The sequence below is a fragment of the Gorilla gorilla genome, chromosome 15 (genome assembly GCF_029281585.2).
Source record: "Gorilla gorilla gorilla isolate KB3781 chromosome 15, NHGRI_mGorGor1-v2.1_pri, whole genome shotgun sequence".
NCBI classification, from domain to species: domain Eukaryota; kingdom Metazoa; phylum Chordata; class Mammalia; order Primates; family Hominidae; genus Gorilla; species Gorilla gorilla.
The window spans coordinates 80,888,915-80,911,103 of NC_073239.2; the positions used below are offsets into that span (position 1 = coordinate 80,888,915).

At 39.6% G+C, this 22,189-nt stretch overlaps 1 protein-coding gene across 11 annotated transcripts in view; it reads left to right on the top strand.

Moving 5' to 3' along the window:
• SYNE2 (spectrin repeat containing nuclear envelope protein 2) overlaps positions 1 to 22,189 on the top strand; it is a 374,696-nt gene that overhangs the window by 134,588 nt on the left and 217,919 nt on the right. For all 11 annotated transcript variants that reach the window (XM_055362017.2, XM_063697890.1, XM_055362019.2 and 8 more), the window contains exons 20-31: positions 3,775 to 3,933; positions 4,309 to 4,482; positions 7,203 to 7,337; positions 8,416 to 8,574; positions 10,325 to 10,536; positions 10,679 to 10,769; positions 11,597 to 11,706; positions 12,296 to 12,422; positions 13,940 to 14,097; positions 15,308 to 15,455; positions 16,091 to 16,701; positions 20,405 to 20,584. In XM_055362017.2, coding sequence (XP_055217992.2) covers positions 3,775 to 3,933; positions 4,309 to 4,482; positions 7,203 to 7,337; positions 8,416 to 8,574; positions 10,325 to 10,536; positions 10,679 to 10,769; positions 11,597 to 11,706; positions 12,296 to 12,422; positions 13,940 to 14,097; positions 15,308 to 15,455; positions 16,091 to 16,701; positions 20,405 to 20,584 — 2,264 coding nt within the window. The remainder of the gene's footprint in view (positions 1 to 3,774; positions 3,934 to 4,308; positions 4,483 to 7,202; positions 7,338 to 8,415; positions 8,575 to 10,324; positions 10,537 to 10,678; positions 10,770 to 11,596; positions 11,707 to 12,295; positions 12,423 to 13,939; positions 14,098 to 15,307; positions 15,456 to 16,090; positions 16,702 to 20,404; positions 20,585 to 22,189) is intronic.

Below are 22,189 nucleotides of genomic sequence, written 5' to 3' on the forward strand. Positions count from 1 at the left end.
TTAAGAGGGTACTTTCATGGTTGTGCATTTATGTTTTAAGTTAAATAAGAAGTTTAAAAGTAAGTAGTAATAAGCCTACAGTTTTAATTTTCTTTGTTGGGAGTTTTAAAAATGAATGGATTTTATCCCTGGATCATTTGCTGTTATTTTGCTTGAAAGCAGAGGATAGATTAGGAGACCACTGATAATACCTATGAATGTTAAGCTCTTGGACTTATTTTCTTAGCTATAACATGGAGGTTAAAATATTTTCTTGCACCAGAGGACAATGAGGAGACGAGTGAGTTCAGTCTCATTATAGCTCAGTGCAGAGTACACGTAAGAGATTATATAATCAGGCTGGGCGCGGTGGCTCACACCTGCAATCCCAGCACTTTGGGCGGTTGAAGTGGGTGGATCACAAGGTCAAGAGATCGAGACCATCCTGGCCAATATGGTGAAATCCCGTCTCTACTGAAAATACAAAAAATTAGCTGGACGTGGTGGTGCGCACGCCTGTAGTCCCAGCTCCTTGGGAGGCTGAGGCAGGAGAAATTGCTTGAACCCAGGAGGCGGAGGTTGCAGTGAGCCGAGATTGCACTACCGCACTCCAGCCTGGCGACAGGGTGAGACTCCTTCTGGAAAAAAAAAAAAAGAAATCATACAATCTATGCTTTGAAAGTTCACCCGCTGATGAAGCCACTCTCCTTTCCTTACTCAATGCAGGGAGAATGACTCATGTTGTTAGATCTCCATTCTGTCTTTATTCTCAGGCAGTTGACTCATTGAAAGGCAGTGAGGCAAGAGTGTGTCTTAATATCACTTAGTTCTCCTGGGAGTTATCATTGAGGTTTTTACTGAGTTCCAGCTCAGCTATAAAACCTACAGAGCATAAGTTACAACAAGATGGGAAGTTCCTGGAATAAAAAGGAACATTTACATAATTTTTTAAGCCTACATTTCTGAAAGGTGTATATTTCAGCATTTTGTGTTTTCATTGTGTGATAGTTTTTAATGCTTTGAAAATATTATATAAATTTATCATGCCATCTCATCTGCCAGTGCTTTTCTGATTTTGTTTTTAGTATTTATTTACTCTATCTGGAATTTATTTTCTTGAAAAAAATGAGATAGAAATTAAATATTTAAAAATTTTTTAAATAATTTAAAAATTATAGTGAACATACAAGCACACTGAAATATATTTCTATTAAGAAAGAATTAAGTAGATATTCATTGGATCAAAATATTGGATCAAGATATATTCTAAAGTAAGAAATGAAAGTTCCTAAACTGTGTGGATAATGAGATAATGTAATCTCATTTGTGGTTTTTAAACAGAGTTGTATTTTTATATGTAATACATTTATATTCATAGAAAAATATCTGTAAAGATATACCTGTAACTGAGTCTATCTTAATCCTGTGTTATGCTCAGCTCCTAGTACATGGTAGACATAAAATAAATATTTTCTTTCCTTTTTTTTGAGACAGGGTTCTGCTCTGTCACCCAGGCTGGAGTACAGTGGCACAACCATGGCTCACTCAACCTCCCCAGGTTCAAGTGATCCTTCCACTTCAGCCTCCCAAGTAGCTGGGATTACAGGCATGCGCCATCACACCCAGCTAATTCTTATATTTTTAGTAGAGATAGGGTTTTGCTGTATTGCCCAGGCAGGCCTTGAACTCCTGGGCTCAAGTGATTTGCCCGCCTCAGCCTCTCAAAGTGCTGGGATTGTAGGCGTGAGCCACCGTGCCCAGCTATAAATATTTTCTTTACATGCTGTACCTTTCTATTGTTTTTCAGTTTTTTTAATTACGTGAGCTTTTTTGTTGATTTTATAATTTAAAAGAGGGAAAAACTGAAATGATAAATGAACATGCTAATTTCAAAAAAATTGAAATCACTGTGATTCCACTGCCCCAAGACAAATAAGATCAACATTTACATAGTTGATATCATATACTATAACTTCTATTTTATCATACCCATGTATATTAGTTTGTTTTCACCCTGCTGTTAAAGATATACCTGAGACTGGGCAATTGACAAAAGAAAGAGTTTTAATGGACTTACAGTTCCACATGTGTGGGAAGGCCTCACAATCATGGTGGAGGGTGAAAGTCATGTCTATGTGGTGGCAGACAAGAGCAGAGGGCTTGTGCAGGGAAACTCCCCTTTATATAATCATCAGATCTCGTGAAACTTATTCACTATTTTGAGAACAGCACAGGAAAGATCTGCCCTCATGATTCAATTACCTCTCACCGGGTGTCTCTCACAACTCGTGGGAATTCAAGATGAGATTTGGGTGGGGACACAGCCAAACCATACCACCATGCCACTGTGAGTTGTAATTAAAAAATTATTTTTTGCTAACTTGAGAAGTGAAAAGTGGTATCTCCTTATTGTTTTAATGGGTACTTATTTGACTACATGTAATATTGAACTATCATATATTTATTAGACATCTGTTTCTATGAATTATCTGTTCTTATATTTTCAAAATTTTCTTTGGGATCTTGGCATTTTTAAAATTGAATTATACAAGCTCTTTGAATTGTGATCCATTTTCATTTCTGTGTCAAATATTTTTGCTGAGTTGTTGACTTTGTTTATTTTATTTTGCATTGCAGGTTTTTTATATTTATGCAGTCATGTCTATCCCTACTCTTAGGCTTCGAAAGACCCTCTGCAGCGAGATAGCAGATCAGATTTTATTTTATTTTATTATTTTTTTGAGACGGAGTCTCGCTCTGTTGCCCGGGCTGGAGTGCAGTGGTGCAGTCTTGGCTCACTGCAATCTCTACCTCCCAGGTTCAAGAGATTCTTCTACCTCAGCCTGCCAAGTAGCTGGGACTATAGGCGCCCGCCACCACACCTGGCTAATTTTTGTATTTTTAGTAGAGGCTGGGTTTCACCATGTTGGCCAGGCTGACCTCAAACTCCTGACCTCAACTGATCTACCCACCTCAGCCTCCCAAAGTGCTGGGATTACAGGCATGAGCCACCGCCAGTTTTATTTTATTTCATTTATTTTATTGTATTTTTTGAGATGGAGTTTCACTCTTGTCACCCAGGCTGGAGTTCAGGAGCACAGTCTTGGCTCACTGCAACCTCTGCCTCCTGGGTTCAAGCAATTCTCCTGCCTCAGTCTCCCGAGTAACTGGGACTACAGGCGTGTGCCACCATGACCAGCTAATTTTGTATTTTTAGTAGAGATGGGGTTTCACCATGTTGGCCAGGGTGGTCTCGAACTCCTGACCTCAGGTGATCAGCCTACTTCAGCCTCCCAAAGTGCTAGGATTACAGGCGTGAGCCACTGTGCCTGGCCGCAGCTTGGTTTTTATGGATAATGTCTTCTTTTTGTGGTTTCATATTTCTGACCCATTTGAAATTTATTTCTGTTATGATATATAAAGATTACTTTCCAACAGCTATTTTCTCCAGTAACATTTATTGAATTCTCCTCTCCACTACTTTGACATAGAACAAGATCATTTTAATATTTATTACCATTGTCTCAAGTTTCTTTCTATTGTCATTGTATTACTTTTATTCTTTATTTTATTGAAGTGCTTACTGTATAAAGAATAATCTATAAAACATGTTCAGAATCTGAGTGTATCAATATGAAATTTCAGAATGACTCCTTAAAATATCATTTTTCAGAATGCAAATTTGCCTGATTTTGGATTAATAATGAACTTTTTGGTTTCCTGAGATTGTTTTGATTAATGTTTAACATATAATCAGAATGTTTATTGTGATCTCACTTCAATTTGTTTTAATAGCATCTTATTGCCAAAGGCTCTATGTATGATGAGCTTATGGCAAGAAGTGAAGATATGTTACAAATGGATATACAAAATATTTCAAGCCAGGAGTCCTTTCAACATGTTCTCACAACTGGGCTTCAGGCAAAGATTCAAGAAGCTAAAGAGAAAGTCCAGGTCTCTCTTTAATATTCCCTATTTAGTAATTCTGTTCTCTAAAACTGAGGGGTCACTGAGTGGGCAGTGAAGGGGGGTGATAGCCCTGTAGCTTGGAAATGTTTTGTAAAATATTACTTTTGCATTATGTTTTATTTCTTTATAACTTAAAGCATATCAGAAAATATAAGTATCATAAGTATCATAGTATATAAGTATCAATTTAGATAGATATCTAAATTTAGATAGATTTATCATAATTTAGATAGATTTATCATAATTTAGATAGATATCTAAATATCTTTGTCTAGTGGGAAAATAACAAAGTATTTGTTAACTTAAGAATTTATTAAGAATTGGTCCCCGTGTTAATTTGAGAATTTTTTTGTCTTCAAGATCAATGTGGTAAAACTCATTGCAGCGTTGAAGAACTTAACTGACGTTTCACCAGAATTGGACATCAGGCTGAAGATGGAAGAATCCCAGAAGGAACTTGAATCATACATGATGAGGGCTCAGCAGTTACTGGGGCAAAGAGAGAGCCCCGGTGAACTCATTTCAAAATACAAGGTGGGAATCTTTTCAACCATCAAATGTAGGACATTATTGTTAACTGCCTATCTTGTTTGAAATCAAGATGTTTCCTTCACTGTAATTATATACTGAGTTACTGTAACTTAACAAGAATTTCCCAGTATTATATATTGTTCCCCTGAGGTTATTAAACGTAAGTATTCAAGTATAGAATTTTTTTATTCAAATTTTATTGTGGATCTGCTGAATGTACTCAGTGATACGGTGTAAAGAGTGCAGCCGACTCTATGACATTGAACAAGAATTTAATTTCTCTGGCTTTTTAATTTGTAAAATTGGCATAATAATTCCAGCCCTATCCAGCTGTCGGATTTGTTGTGAGGCTTTAAGTGAAAATAAGGTACGTGAAGTTACTTTGCATACATTCTCTGAATGTAAAAAAAACCATTATTATTAAAATACTTTGATAAAATTTATTCATGGAAGCATACTTTTCTATAGTTAAAGACCCAATAATGTTTTGTATGGAGACAGTTTCAGGTTGATTTTATGGTTTGATAGGCTGAGGTTGCAGCTTAAGATGTCACCAAACCAGAGACTCACTATTAATTAACATGGTGGGAGGTGCTTGGGGGATTAGAAGCAAAGCTAAATGCCTCTCTACCTTGGAGCAAATTGGAGAGGTAGAGTAATACTTTTTTTCATTCATATTCAGCATTTAGCACACTTTATTGAACACTTATAATGAGCTGGGCATTTAGGGGAAATAAAGATGCAGGAAGGCATTGCCCCATTCCTGCGCCTACTCTTTATGAAAGGGCACCCTATAGGAGTCTCTCTTCATTCTCATCACGGCCTCTGTCTGTCTTCTGGGCCTCAACCCTGTTTTGGCCTACTGGATTTGCTAACCACGCTGGGGCCCTGTTGTCAGTCATTTCAGCATTGCTTTTCCTATGACCTTAGTAGCCCTTGTCTGCTTGATCTCACGCCGTTTGCATTTTGCTAGCTGCCACCTTCAACCACTTCCCTCTGTTTTTTATTTTCACTTTTACTCCCAGGTTCCTGAAAGTACTAAATTGACCTTAAGAATGAATGCTTGTTTTAAACGATGGTGAGGCTGGATTCTAGGTGGGTAGATATGGTCTGGTCAGGAAAAAGAGAAGGAAAAAAAAAATAGAGGCTCCTAGTCTCCCTCTTTGAATTTTTATTTTTCTTAGAGACAGGGTCTCACTCTGTCACCCAGGCTGGAGTTCAGTGGTGCTGTCTCAGCTCACTGCAGCCTCCAACTCCTGGGCTCAAGCTGTCCTCCTGCCTCAGCCTCCAAGTAGCTGGTACTACAGGCAAACACCACTACGCCCAGCTAATTTTTTAAAATTTTTTTTATAGAGAAAGGATCTCACTCTGTTGGTCAAGGCTGGTCTCAAACTCCTGGCCTCAAGTGATCCTCCCATGTCGGTCTCCCAAAGTGCTGGGATTATGGACGTGAGCCACTGTGCCCAGCTTCTTGGCTCCTTTACCAGAGAAGGGCTGGAGGTGTCAGTTTTCACACCATTTTCCTCTCCCTGACCTTCTTCCTTTTGGTTTTCCCCCATTTTGCCAATGGCATTTAGTCAAGTGGATACACTTTCACAACAGAAGCAAGATCCCTGCCCTGGTAGGCATGCACACATGGGCAGTGGGAGCTCCCAGCTATGAATAGCATACAGGGTAAAAGTGTGTCCCCAGGTCATAAATCTAGCAGTCCTCAAGGAGGCCTTGGAGGAGGGCCCTGGAGCTCAGCATTGTGCCTTACCTGCAGCCGGTCCATAAAAATGTGTAATGAGTGAATGAGCGAATTCCCACCCTGCTTGGCTTCTCCTGGAGTTATTCATCTTCTCTTTCCTGTAGGTTTTCTGCCTTTTTCACACACAGGCCCGACCTGTATTTTTTGTTCTGTCATTCGCTAGTTACCTAGGCCAGGTTTCTGTTCCTGTAGAGTATGTCAGGTTAGGAGCAGACACATACCTGTCAGGGCTGTTCCCATTCTTGTGTACTGCTGGGGAGGAACTGCCAACATGAGTGGCCCTGGGCAAAACTTTGAAGTTGATGGTGAAACAAATTGGCCTCCTTTCAGCATAACTGCTTATGCACGATAGTTAACCTTTCTATAAATTTTGTCTTGGCCAGGCATGGTGGCTCACACCTATAATCCCAGCATTTTGGGAGGTTGAGGTGGGAGGCTTGCTTGAGCCCAGGAGTTTGAGGTTTCAGTGAATTGTGATTGTGCCACTGCACTTCAGCCTAGGTGACAGATCGCGATCCTATCTCAAAACAAAAAACAAAACAAAACAAAACTGTGATATACTCTTCATATTATATTGCTTCTGAAGTATGGTTGTCTGCTCAATACTTAAGAACTTTAGAGGAAACTTAGCCAGGGGCTCATTAACCCTGTACAGTGAACTTTATAATTACTTATCAATGGGGTAACAAAAATCATTTTGAATATCATAAAGGTATCTTAATCTGGGCCTTATGTGTAACTACATTTGAATAATAAATATTTTGACACTCTTTTGAAAAGAATTTAAGAGATGCCAAAGGGCTAGCAACCTCGATTTACAAAGAGAAGTCTCCTATAAATCTTCAGATATTCTTCAGAGAGCCGCTTCCCACTTTACCAGTTAAAGACATACCAAAATTAGCTTAGAGGATTTTGAGGATTTGGCAGTAGAATGAGGCTTTTATGATTTTGTTTGCAATTTTTTTTTTTTTAGGAAGCACTAATAATTTCTAATACAAAAAGTCTGGCCAAGTATTTGAAAGCTGTTGAAGAACTAAAAAATAATGTAACTGAGGACATAAAGATGTCTTTAGAAGAAAAGAGTAGAGATGTCTGTGCCAAATGGGAGGTAAGAACATGCATATGTTTCTGAACTTACGTTTTTATATGTCTGATTCTGGGCTGTTGGTTGTCAGAGCCATTCCTGGGGTTTTCCTGTCTACGTTGTATCACCAGTGGGCTGGTCCCTGCAGGCTGAAGTCCCAGGGTTCATACAGAGTTTCATAGCGGAATAGGTCTAGGCTTTGGTGGCAGACAAACCTGGATTCAGCAGCTATGACCCTGGGCAAGGTTCTTAACTTTTAGGAGCCTCCCTGATAAAAATGGGGTAACACCACCTACTGGGCAGAATTGATGCAAGGATTTATAGAAAGCATCTACCACTGAGATTATGTTCTGGTAATTAATGGCAATTAATATTAAATGATAATTAATATTGAAATGTGTAATTAATATGATAATTAAAATGTGTGTGTCTATATATCTATGTCTATGTAAGTGGATTGAATATGTACTGTTAAGGATCCTCCTAAAACTCATTTTAAAATAAACTTTATTACTTTAGAATAGTTTTAGATTTACGGAATTACTGTAAAGATGGTGCAGAGAGTTCCAGTGTACCCCACGCCCAGATTCCTCTGTTATCAGCATCTTACCTTAGTATAGTATCATTGATACAATTACTGGGTCAATGTTAATACATTATTTTTTCTAGCAGTTTACCCTGACAGAGTGATACATTAGTATTAACTAAAGTTTGCACTTTATTTACCTTTTCACAGTTTTCCTCAGATGTTCTTTCTGTCTGTTCCAGAATCTTATCCAGGATATACATTACATTTACTTATGTCTCCTTGGGCTCAGTTATCTGTTTTGCATAGTTTCCCTCAGTCTGTAGCTTGTCTTTTCATTTTCTTAACAGTGCCTTTCACAGCTAAAATACATTTTTATTTGTTAGAAAAAAAAACCATGTTTATGAGCCTGGGATGTTTTAAAACATCTCCCCCCAAAATACATGGATGAATCAGAATGGCTCTTAAGCTTTGTTTTTGTCCTTTTGTCACTACACATATATTTATTGTTACTATAAATACTTTTTTGTATATTTTGTTCTCATGGTTAATATATTCCTTTGATTTTTTTTGTAGTCTCTTCATCATGAACTGTCTTTATATGTTCAACAACTAAAAATAGATATTGAAAAAGGAAAGCTTAGTGACAATATTTTAAAACTTGAAAAGCAAATAAATAAAGAAAAGAAACTTATCCGTAGAGGAAGGACCAAGGGTCTCATCAAAGAACATGAGGTACAGTAAAGTGTTTCCACTTAAATTTTGTCATCATTTTGGGGTTTATCTTAAATGGTTGTGTGTGTGTCTTTAGCCTAGGATGAAACCTGTTCTGAAAATTACCCTAGCCCTCCTCTCCCTGGGGATGATCACTTCTTTGCTTCACACTCGCAGCACAGCCTGTACTTCTTACTTTTTAGAAGTGAGAAAATTCGGCACTAAGTTAATATTTTATGATTTCCCTTGATGTGTGTCAGTGGCCCCTGTTCTCAGACTCTGGTCACAAATGTGTCAACTGTTACTAAAGTACCCACAGTTGGCTTTTGTCAGGACACAGTGTCCTCAGAAGCACAGCTTTTGAGAAAATGAGCAAATCAGGGTACAAAGCAGCTGGGGCAAATCTCATGATCTTTTTTTGGTCTCTATCCTATTTGATTGCTTTTATGTATTTGACATTCCTGACCCTTTTTTCATTTCTTTTTAAGTTTCTACTGTTGTGGCTCTCTCACTGTCAGTCTCTCTTGCTTTATATAATTCTATATCTATCTATCTATCTATCTATCTATCTATCTATCTATCTATCTATCTAGATATATATAAACAGATATAGATGTAGATATGTAAATATATAGCGATATATAATTTGCAGTGAGTACTTTTTAGTGTCTTCACAAATATTCCTTTTTATTCTATTAATGTTTTGCTTTTGAAGAAGGGGTCTCCACCTCCACTTTTGGCTAATTCCGTGCTTCCCTTAGGCGATTTTATGCACTCTGGGGTTTGACCTGCCTTCTCTGCAATGATAGTGTGTCAATTTTTCTCTCCAGCTGAGTCCTTTCACCTGAATTCTATGTTCTATTTCTCACTGACTAGTGGATATCACCAGTGTTTTTCGGAGAACTCAAATTCAGCAAGCTCAAAACTGAACCAATAATATCTCCTCTCAAAGGTTCATTTTATATTCTGCCTACTGGTAATGAATGGCATTGCTGTCTCATGACGCCCTTCCTCTCCTTCCTCCCTTCCTTTCCACTCAGCCTTAATTAAATCTGTTGCCAAGCCCCATCTGGGATTCTTCAGAACAGCTTCTTCCTTCCCAGTGGTGTTGCCACTTACCTAAGCCAGGGTTCTTTTCTCAGAATGATGATGGTTGCTTCATCTCATCTTCCATACCAGCACCAGAGTTGTCCTTTTGAGCCACAAATCCTATGTCACCAGTTCCCCATACCCCCAGGACAATTCCAGGCATCTTAGAAGGCCACTTAGTTCCTTCACAGCCTGGCCCAGGAAACCCCTTTAGCATCCCTCCTGCTGTGCCGTGTACTCCAGCCCCACTGGAGTACTGGTCCTTTGAGACATCTGGTGCTTTTCATTATCTTCGTGCTTTTCGTCCTCTTGGTGGTCCTTCTTCTAGAAATAACCTCTCTCCCCTTTTACTTGGAGAACTTGTCCTTATTTCTTCCACATACAGCTCAGATGCTTCCCTCTTATGAGGCAAGCTTTCTCTGACTCCTTCAGGCGCGTAGGCTCTAGCATAACACTTAGCACACTCTGTGCTGGTTCTTTGTCTGTCTAGGTTACTGAACCGGAAATTCCTTTAGGGCTGACTCTCTCATCTTTTTTTCTCTAGCGCCTATTGTCATAGCATGTAGATGGCCTATACAAGAACACATTGTTAAAACCACACACATCTGTTAGTTTCTAGTCCTTATGGAATAATCATGTAAACTCACCAGAAGCACATTTCCTGCTTTATTTCTTCAATTAGGCCTGCTTTTCTGAGGAAGGCTGCCTGTACCAGCTTAATCACCACATGGAAGTCCTGAGGGAGCTGTGTGAAGAGCTGCCTTCACAGAAGAGTCAACAAGAAGTGAAGAGACTACTCAAAGATTATGAACAAAAGATAGAAAGACTTCTGAAATGTGCTTCCGAGATTCATATGACACTGCAGCCCACAGCGGGAGGCACGTCGAAAAACGAGTTAGTACTTCATAAGAATAGCTACCCTTCAGGATAAAACGAAGCCTTTTGCACGATCAAATGACATTAAGCGTTAGTCATGCTTGTTTAGGTTTCATTTTTCTTACGCTCTTTTAAACATGCAATTTTGATTCCTTTCTAGGGGGACCATCACCACATCTGAGAATAGAGGAGGGGATCCCCACAGTGAGGCACCATTTGCAAAATCAGATAATCAGCCATCAACTGAAAAGGTGTTAAATGTGGATAATGTATTTTAGAAGTAAACCCAAAGTAAAAGACCAAGTGTACAATAATTCACTTCTCATTAATTAGGTGTTGGTTTTAATTATTCGATTGTTTTTATCAATGGAGAATTTCCGCTTACACAATGCAAAAGACTGATTTTCAAAGGAGTATGCAACTAACCAAAGCTACAGCGAGCATAACCTAATCTTCTTCTGAGTATACAAACAGTTCTTTCAAGCAGAGACCCTTTTGAACCATTATGAATACTAATTATCTGTGTATATTGTTATTGAGGGTAGAAGAGGTTGAGCTTGATCTGTATAGATGTTTCCATTTCATTGAGATGAACAAGTTCATTTATCATTTGCCTTTTCTTCTGCTGCATTATAATGTATTTCATTTTCTGTGGGAATTGAATTTTCTAAATTCCTGAAGTCTAGATAATTTGGTATTTACTGTGTATTACAGTCCAGACTGTCAATCGGATCATGTGGAGGAAGGAATGAGGTGAGGTGGATTTGTTTTTAGAGGTCTGCTCCTGCATGGTAGGCTTCTGTCTACTTTTGACTATGGGTATGGAGTCTCAGGCAGAAATAGCATTTTGGGGCTGGGAGTCTTCCTTTACCATGCTGCCATACCAGTTAGAAGGTGAGACTCTCCTCTGTCCTACGGAAAGACTTTTCTCTGAGCTGAGACGTTTCAAAGAAATTGTATTATCTCCTGGTTTGAGGTATGAAGAATCAATGATACATTTTTGAACATAAGCATTTATCTTTTCCAGATAAAAAGTATGTTTAAGATATTTCGTTTACTATTTTGCATATTCCCTTAGGCAATGGAACCCACTATGAAGTTTAGCCTGGCATCAGAGTTAAGGCCTCTGCAAGAAGAAAGCATTATGGAAAAGGATTACAGTGCATCTATAAATAGTTTACTAGAGAGGTAAACTCTTTTTAAAAACAACTGGAAAATCCACCAAAAGTCTTTCATCGATGCAAACATGTTATACTTTTTAAAAGTTTTATTTTCATTTAGTCGTCATTTTGCATATGATCCAGTAACTTAAACAGAAATTCTATGGTATTTTCTCACAAGCAGTTGACAGTAATTTTAAAATATTTCTTTGTGTTATTTTATTTTTCTTATTTTTTTGTTTGTTTTTTGTTTATCTTTATGTTATTTTATTTTTAATATTTTGGGACAGAGTGTCGTTCTGTCGCCCAGGCTGGAGTGCAGTGGCGCCATCTTGGCTTGCTGCAGCCTCCGCCTCCTGGGATCAAGTGATTCTCCTGCCTCAGCCTCCTGAGTAGCTGAGATTATAGACACCCGCCACCATGCCCAGCTAATTTTTTGTAGTTTTAGTAGAGATGAGGTTTCGCCATGTTGGCCGGGCTGGTCTCAAACTCCTGACCTCAGGCAATCCACCCGCCTTGGCCTCCCAAAGTGCTAGGATTACAGGTGTGAGCCACTGCGCTTGGCCTGTGTTATTTTAAAAATTAACTATTGTGATGTTGCATTTCATTTTGCCCAGGTATGATACATACAGAGATATTCTTGAACACCACCTGCAAAACAACAAATTCAGGATTACTTCTGATTTCTCTAGTGAAGAGGACAGGAGTAGTTCTTGTCTGCAGGCTAAACTGACAGATCTACAGGTAATTACCAAAAATATTATTTCTCTGATTATCTTGTTTATTAGAAAATAGTACCACTGTGAGTCTGGACATCCCCTTTTCTGTTGAGGTCACATATGCTAAATGTTTCCAAAGAACTCTCTTTGCTGGATTGCATTTCTAGTGTCACCCTAGTCCATAAAGTGATTTTCTTTCAGGTACCAACCCCAGGAAAGGCTTTGGTTTAGGGTCTTAATTTACTGCTTATACTCTAATCTGGTACTCCAGATATTGTGGCTTGAATAGTTTTTGTTTATTTCTTTCTTTTTATGCTTCAGGCTTCAAGGGAATTGATAAAAAACAATGTGTTTGAAGGGAATTTCATCCTGCTCCTGGGTTGCTCCAAAGTTAACCAGCCAGTGACTCTGAATGTTTGTTTCAGTCCTTCATCATCTTTACCAAATTATCACATTGTCTAAAATTGCTGCACAGTGATTGCTGACTGATGTTGGGCATTTAGGGCACTGGAGGGAGTTTTCACTCTAAATGGTGGATTCTCCTCCTAAAAAGCCTTCAGTGGAAGTTATTGCAGTTGACTCAGAAACAACAGAAAGAAGCAGTCTATTAGTGGTTGGCACACAAATCACAACTTCTACAAATAATACCTTTCCTATTAAAGATGATCTGTGCATTGCAGTGCATCATTCTTGATGCACGCCCTGAGTGCATTAGAGGGAACCCTCACAGATGGAGGGCCATAGGTAGTTCCTACAACATCCTTCCATGTTTTCTAGTTTCTTTTATCTTATTATACCAGGTCTCAGTCACTCCACCATCTGGCTGCTCTCCATTTTTCATCTGAATAAGCAAAATTTATATGTTAAAATCCCTGTTGCTCAAGTGATGGATTTAGCATGTTTTCATCACAGTTAAGCAACTGTCTTGAGACGTTTCTCCAGTGACTGAATAATGAGTTGGTTAGAAAAACTATACTAATCTTTGGGTAAAGTGAAGAACAAATTATACTGCTGATTGCTGATCTGTCAGTAGTATTGTACAGCAGGGCCTTACCAAAAAAAGCATCAAGATAAGGAGCTGGAATAGTATAGAATTATAGATGTTAATTATAAACCATAAATTGATTTAATTTACTTCTTATTTATGTAGAAACAGTTTTGGTTCGCTTCCGTTTTCTTTTAGTTTAGAAGGTAACAAAGATTTCCTATCCAGAGAAAACAGAATATCTGTTCTTACATGTATGTATTTTTCTGAATTGTATTCTGTGGAATTACCTTAGGGGAAGGGAGTTTGGGCACCTTTGAAAGCTGCCTTGTCGACTCCCTTGACTTCACTGAATGGGTCCTCTGAGAGCACAGTTAATGTCATTGTTCCCTAAAGGATAGTTCACTTGTAGATGGTTGGAAAGTATTTTTAAACACATTTACATATGAAATATTGTGTTTGCTTCCACAGTTGGTGAATGTCTCATGTTTTAAGAACAGAATAATTGTGTCTATTAACCCCATTAGTTGATAAATTAATTTATGTGTTCCATCTAGGTCATAAAAAATGAAACTGATGCTCGCTGGAAAGAGTTTGAAATTATTTCATTGAAGTTAGAAAATCATGTGAATGACATAAAAAAGCCTTTTGTAATTAAGGAAAGAGACACACTAAAGGAAAGAGAAAGAGAGCTTCAGATGACTCTTAATACCAGGTAAAATTCTGAGATCTATTAACTACGAATCTAATAAACTCACTAAATCCTGTAATGCCATTTTAAGCAAGATTATTGCTATACTAAGTATGTTATTTTATTTGGATGTCACAACTACAGTAAGAGCGGCTACCATTATGATTGCATTTTGCTGATAAGGAAACTGATACTCAGAGAGGTTAAATATTAATAATATAACCAGGCCACACTGCTAGCTAGAAACTTAGTAGAACTTAAGGTCTGCCAAAGTTCAAAGGCCACACAGTCTTTCCACTGTCTCTTTTGGGCATGAATTCGACCAAGTCACATAAACTCTGTGGGCATTGATCTCTTCATTTCTGAAATGAGAGTGTTATTAGGACCTTGTATACATAGGTTGTGTATCCCCAGCATATATTCCTATATTGTTAGGAAAAAACTGAGGCTCAGAGTCTATATATTACTTACCTATGGTCACACATTTCAATTTATTATCAGTAGAGCCTATTCTTTGGACCCCATTATGTTTGTAAAATGGAAATATAACAAATTATTCAATAATTAAAATAATTATGAGGTTTCTTAGTTGTCAAGGTGAAGTTAAGTTACAATTCTGTTTTTATTTCAAAAGAGAAAGGCTTAGTATGTTTTACAACAATTTTCCATTCAGTGTGGTATATATTACACTGCTAAGAATACTTTGGGGCCAGGCACTATGGCTCCTGCCCATAATCCCAGCACTTTGGGAGGCCAAGGCAGGCGGATCACTTGAGGTCAGGAGTTCGAGACCAGCCTGGTCAACATGGTGAAACACTGTCTGTACTAAAAACACAAAAAGAAGAAAAAAAGAATACTTGGATATTGGGATGCTTTTTGGAGTGAAAGGAGAAATCATTAATGATACCAAAACAGCTGGAGTTGTCTGGCCCAGTGGGTCATGGTTAACCTAGCTCTGCTGCCTCTTAATAAATGTATGCTGAATGAATGAATGAATAAATGGATAGATGGATGAACAAATAAAAGAATACTTGGATATAGCAACCAATTCATTCTTTGGCATTTTGAATCGATGGGTTTAGGTATTAATGTGATAATGTGTATGTATATATCATTGTATGTCTATTTATTGGATAATTATTTTCTGTTCTTAGTTCAGTAATTGTGTTAATCAGTTTTATAGGATATCTTTCTGCTGTGTTTTCCCCTCATGTCTGGTTTACCTTGCACCCAGAATGGAATCTTTAGAGACAGCACTGCGGCTTGTGTTACCTGTAGAGAAGGCATCACTTCTTCTCTGTGGCTCGGACCTGCCTCTCCATAAAATGGCCATCCAAGGATTTCATCTCATTGATGCTGATTGCATTTATCAACACCTAAGGGTAAGTATATAAGTTCTCACAGTGTATTTACAGAATAATCGAGTCTTTTGAGATTTATAAATCTTTATGGATTTTTAATTATTCATGATAGCATAGATTAAGAGTATAAGCCACGACAATTTTTTTTTCAGTAATTTAGACTTGTTTTTTATTTCTTAACTCTTTAATTCCTTGCAAATTTGGAGGTGGGCACCGTGGAGTGCATAGTGAGGTATTTTTCTTTGAATTCAAAATGAAGCCTTGTTTATGAATGCCTTCTTCAGTGACTGAATTCCTAAATATACAAGACTCATGCTTAAATGCCATATTCTACCGTTTTCTTATTCTAAATCCCATCTTAAGTAAAAATATTCATTTTTCAGATTATAAAATTGTTCTCTGAACAGTTTAACATCTAATTATGTACTTTGAAGCAATAGATTTATGTGCTTGTTTTCTTTTTGGGATTGAAACATGAGCTGGCACATTGATCATTTGTAATTAAAATGTTTCCTTAGGTAGAAACTGTCACCTTTTGTTAAACTCAAAAGCATTTTTCTAGATCAAATCTAGTCATGCAGTTTGGGGCTGGTTTCTCACATGTAGCCTTTCTTTTTTCCACCTCAGTTTTTTAGCTTTTCTTATCTTTATTTTAGAATATCCAAGATTCCATAGCAAAACAGATTGAAATATGTAACCGCTTAGAAGAGCCAGGCAACTTTGTATTAAAGGAGTTACACCCATTTGACCTACATGCAATGCAGAATATTATACTGAAATACAAAACACAATTTGAAGGAATGAACCACAGGGTGCAGAGGAGTGAAGATACTCTCAAAGCTCTGGAAGACTTTTTGGCGTCTCTCAGAACAGCTAAACTCTCTGCTGAGCCCGTTACAGACCTTTCAGCCTCCGATACACAGGTGGCACAAGAAAATACGTTGACAGTAAAAAATAAAGAGGGAGAAATTCATCTGATGAAAGACAAGGCCAAACATTTGGATAAATGTTTGAAGATGCTTGATATGAGCTTTAAAGATGCTGAACGGGGTGATGACACCTCCTGTGAAAACCTGCTTGATGCTTTTTCAATAAAGTTATCTGAGACACATGGCTATGGGGTACAGGAGGAATTCACTGAGGAAAACAAATTACTAGAGGCTTGTATTTTCAAAAATAATGAACTCCTTAAAAATATTCAAGATGTGCAGAGTCAAATCAGTAAAATTGGTCTTAAGGATCCTACTGTTCCAGCTGTGAAACATCGGTAAGTATTGTCCATCCATTTCCATCCAAGGTGACTGACACCTTTCTGTATTTTCACTTCTATTAGGTGAAAGAAATTCTTCCTATGTCTTTCTGCTTCTATTCCATCCCACTCTATTCAGTGTTCAGCATTCTTTTCTGTAGACTTTTCAAGCAAACTTCCTTTTTGTTGGTATTGTACCTGTACAAAACGTTGCATAATTTTTTTCCTCTTTAAAGTGTATCTTATGGACGAAGGAGTGGTGAAGTCAGATATATATAAAGTACTGTACATGAGTTACTTCCTATTCCCTTGTCCTTCTGTGTGTTTACTGTGGAGTTCTCCTCAGGACAGATGACTGGCAGACTCCACGCTGTGATATTAATGAAACCAGTGGTGGAAGATGCATATGCCACATCTTGTCCCTGCTTCTTCCTTAGTTATTTGGTCTCCTCCTCCTCCCAGCAGGATTAGGGTGGGAACTGAGTGGAAGGGCAGGAGACTGAATTTAAGAGGCAATCTAAAGTTAGTGTTGATTCTGGAGATGGAGCACAGTTGCAGTAGACTGAGGTTGGCAGCCTTCTGTATACCTGCTGCCATTTTAATTCCAGCATTTGGAATAGGGCCTTCAAATTCCAAAAGCTAAAATGTTAGCAAGAGTCGCTTTTGTGGAATTCTTTCCCCCTCACCTCCCCTCCCTTCTCCTCCCCTGTCCTCTCCTCTTTTCCTTTCTTTCGACAGAGTGTTGCTCTGTCAACAGGCTGGAGTTCAGTGGTGCGATCTTGGCTCACTGCAACCTCCGCCTCCTGGGTTCAAGCGATTCCCCTGCCTCAGCCTCCTGAGTAGCTGGGACTACAGGTGCATGCCACCACGCCTGGCTAATTTTTTTTTTTTTTTTTTGTATTTTAGTAGAGACGGGTTTTCACCATATTGGCCAGGATGGTCTTGATCTCTCGACCTCGTGATCCACCTGCCTTGGCCTCCTAAAGTGCTGGGATTACAGGTGTGAGCCACCGTTGTTTTTTTGTTTGTTTGTTTTTGAGACAGAGTCTTGCTCTGTTGCCCAGGCTTGGGTGCAGTGGCATGATCTCGGCGCACTGCAACCTCTGCCTCCCATGTTTAGGCGATTCTTCTACCTCAGCCCCCCAATAGCTGGGATTACAGGCACGTGCCACCACGCCTGGCTAATTTTTGTATTTCTAGTAGAGACGGGGTTTCACCATGTTGACCAGGCTGGTCTTGAACTCCTCACCTCAGGTCATCCACCCGCTTTAACCTCCCAAAGTGTTGGGATTACAGGCGTGAGCCACCGCGCCCGGCCTCTTCCCCCCCTTTCTAAATCTGTCTCACTTTCTGTCTCCTCCTCTGCCCACCTTGAGTTCCTCAGGCTCAGTGGTCTCTTGAGGGTCTTTAGATGACCAAGCCCTCAGTGTAGCCAAGTGTGCCTTTCCCTCTGAAATGCTCACACCCTCAGGCTCAATGATACTTTCATTCTTAGGGTATCCCACCATGGCATGCAATTGCACCACTGCCCTCCATCCTGGATGACACAGCAAGACCCTCTCTCAAAGAAGAGAAAGAAAGAAAAAGAAATTCTATGTAAGGAAGGAGGAGGGGATTGCTACTGAACAGAGTAATCAGGGAAGGCCTCACTGAGAAGGTGGCCTTGGCATCAGATGAGAGGCAAGAGCAAGCCACTTAAACCTGGAGAAATAGCCTTCTAGGCAGAGGCAGCAGTAGGTACAAGGGTCGGGTGTGTTTGAGGAAAGGCAAGGAGGCGAGAAGGTGCAGCAATGAGGGGGAGATGTAGCTTAGCTCATGCAGGAACTTTTAGGCTGTTTGATGACTTTGGCTTGTTCTTCAAGTGACATGGGAAGTCATTGCAGGGTTCTAAGCAGAGGGAAATGTCTTGGTTTTCATCATAACCTTTTGTCTCTGGCTAATGTGTTGAAAATAGACTGTAGGAGTTGAGAGAAGACATGGGAAGTCTGGTTTGACCTATTGTAGTAATCCCTGGTAGAGAAGAAGCTGGCATGGACCAGTGGTAATGTGGTAGAAAGTGTTGAGATTCTGTATATAGTTTGAAGATAGAGACCAGATGATTTATTGACACATGGACATGGGGTGTAAAAGAGATATTGGGGTCAAGAATGCTTCCAAGCATTGGAACCTTCCTCTGGGTTCAAGTGCTCTTGGCTCTCGTTGTCCATTGTGTCAGTGGTAACTTGAGCAGTGAGTAAGAACCGAGTTACCATTAACTGAGATGAAAAAGACTAAAGTTTATCAGTGTTGGATGAAATTTATCAGTATTGAATGAAAGATTAGGTGTGCTCAGTTTTAGAAATGATATATTCAAGATACTTATTAGACATTCAAGCAGCAATATGAATAAGACACTTAAAAATACATGGCATTAGGAATCAGGAGAGAGGTCTGGGCTTGAGGTATATATTTGAGAGTTTTCATCATTTTACAAGGCTGTTTAAAGCTATGAGACTGGATGAAATTTCCGAGGAGAGTGAGTTTAGATAAGAGAAGAGGTCCAAGTTGGATCCATACTCAGGGTCACTCCTTATTGAGAGATCAGGAAGATGAGGGGGAACTAGCCGAAGAAACTGAGAAGGGAGAGGCCAGTACAGTAGGATGAAAATCAAGAGACTTCTGGGGTTACCTGAAGAAGGCATCTCAACAAGGAGGAAGTGACCAAATGTGCTGACTAGTGAAGCGAAGTGAAGATTGAGAGTGGAACAGGGATTTTGCAATGTGGAGGCCAGCTGTTTCAGTAGGCAGTAGAGAATGAAAACCTTATGGGAGTGAACTGAAGAGAAAATTGGAGGCTAGGAAGTAGAGGCTGTGAGCAGTTTAGCAATTTAGATTTAGGTGAATGGTGTTAATCCTTCCAGTATTACTTTATCCTTAAATAACTCCTTTTTGAGAGGGAGAGCTTTTTGTACATAAAGGAGAAGTGAAAGTTTTCCTTTGTCTTTTCCTTCCTCCTTGGCTGCCCCATCCCTCCTTAGGATCCTGCAGTTCTTCGTCATTCACCTTCTCCTCTTCTCCTATATCATGCTGTCTTCCCCCTACATAAGTACACGTATGCGCTTTGTCTCTCTCTCTTTTCTCTCGTGTGTATACACCTTTTACAAGTGTGTTCATCGTAGACATATGTTAATGCTAATGGTTTTGTATATTTATTATATTTATTTAAAGCACCAAATTAATATTCTGGAAATGCAGCCAGGCACGGTAGCTCACACCTGTAATCCCAGCACTTTGGGAAGCTGAGCCAGGGAGATTGCTTGAGTCCAGGAGTTTGAGACAAGTCTGGGCAACATAGTGAGACCCCATCTCTATAAAAAATGAAAAATTAGCCAGGTGTGGTGGTTCGCACGTGTGGTACCAGCTGTTCGGGAGACTGAGGTGGGAGGATACTTGAGCCTGGGAGGTTGAGGCTGCAGTGAGCTGAGATTGCACCACTGCACTCAGCGTAGGTGACAGAGTGAGACCCTGTTTCCAGCAAAACAAAGTAAGACAAAAAAAAAAAAATCAGAAAAATTCTGGAAATGCAAAGAGCCTCCTGAACTCTGTAACAGGAATGTGTAATTTTGGCATTAACCACATGAGGACAAATTAAAGTTAGTGTGCTTCCCCAAGTTACCCATATTTGTGTTGAATCAATGGTTAACAGTTGGCTATCAAACTTTTTTTCTCATTCATAATCAAGGAAAAAATCATTAATCAGACTGGATAAGGTTCTAGATGAATATGAAGAAGAGAAGAGACATTTACAAGAAATGGCTAATTCTCTTCCACACTTCAAAGATGGCAGAGAAAAAACCGTGAATCAACAATGCGAAAATACAGTAGTCTTGTGGGAGAATACCAAAGCCTTGGTCACCGAATGGTAAGGAAAAAAAAAGAATCCCTCTTGAATCTGAAAAATTGTCTGTAGCACAATTAACTTTTTCAAACTTCTGGGTTGAAAACACATCTCCGTGGACCCAAAGGAGGGACAAACATAAGGATTTCCTGCTGGAGTTCACAGGGCCAGTGTCTGGGACAAGACCTAGAATTGTAGATTATAGCCAGAATGCAGCGAAGAGGTTCTCCACGAAGCATAACACATACACAGTACAGTCCATTTATGCTCATTACCATCCCAGCTGGGGTGGTTTCCTATTGCTGTAAATCACCAAGCAAATCACCACAAACTTAGTGGCTTAAAAAGAACACGGATTTATTACCTTATGCTTCTGGAGGTCAGAAGTGGTAAAATAGGCTGCGTGAGGTGGCTCACACCTGTAGTCCCAGCACTTTGTGAGGCTGAAGTGAGAGGATTGCTTGAGCCTATGTGTTTGAGACCAGCCTGGCCAACATGGTGAAACCCCATCTCTACAAAATATAAAAAAATTGGCCGGACACGGTGGCTCATGCCTGTAATCCCAGCACTTTGGGAGGCTGGGGTGGCCGGATCACCTGAGGTCAGGACTTCGAGACCAGCCTGGCCAACATGGCAAAACCCCATCTCTAAAAAACATAAAAAAAAGTAACCTGCATGCTGGCATGTGCCTATAGTCCCAGCTACTCAGGAGGCTGAGGTGGGAACATCACTTGAGCCTGGGAGGTTGAGGTTTCAGTGAACCGAGATAGCACCACCGTACTTCAGAGCGAGACCCTGTCTCGAAAAAAAAAGAAAATCAAGCTGTGTTCCTTCTGGAGGCTCTAGGCAAGATTCATTTCCTTGCCTTTTCCAATTCTAGAGGCCTCCTGCTACATTCCTTTGCCTGTGTCCCCCTCCTCCATTTTTAAAGCAGCAGCACAGGATCTTCAGATCTCTCTGTGCCCTCTGTTCTGTCATCATGTCTCCTTTGACACCTCTCCCTGCCTCCCTCTCAGAAGGACCCTTATGATTACACCAGACCCACACAGGCAATCCTGGCTAATCTCTGTAGTTTAAGATCCTTAGCTTAATCACCTCTGCAAAGTCCCTTTTGCCTTGTGAGGTAACCTGTAAGGTAACATTCACAAGATCCAGGGATTAGGCCCAGGACATCTTTGGGAGTTGGGAGCATTACTTTACCACACGCCCCTACCTGAATGGGAGATGTTGCCTGTCAATAACGGCTGTGTTTCCTGCAGAGTTGGGGCTAGTTGCAAAAAATTTTGAAACTGTGAAGACCATTACCTATCAGTCCCAGTTGGCAATTCTTATTTTTTAAAAATATTTGATACTATTTATTAATTTGCCAGACTGCTTTGGAGGGATTCAGTTTTTTATATATGATTGCTTGCGTGTCCAGTTGTCCATTCCATGGAATATCCTCTGTCCATCCCTCTTACTATCTACATGAGGGTGGGGAGTGGTGGAATGGGTTATCCCTACAGGCTGAACTGCCCAGGCTGAGGGTTCCAGCAGGGTTAGGCAGTGGGGGGTATTAGAGGGGAAGAAGAGAGGCCAGGGTGGTCTCACCATCCCGCTTTGTTTCTGCATGTGGTTCTGACACCACCT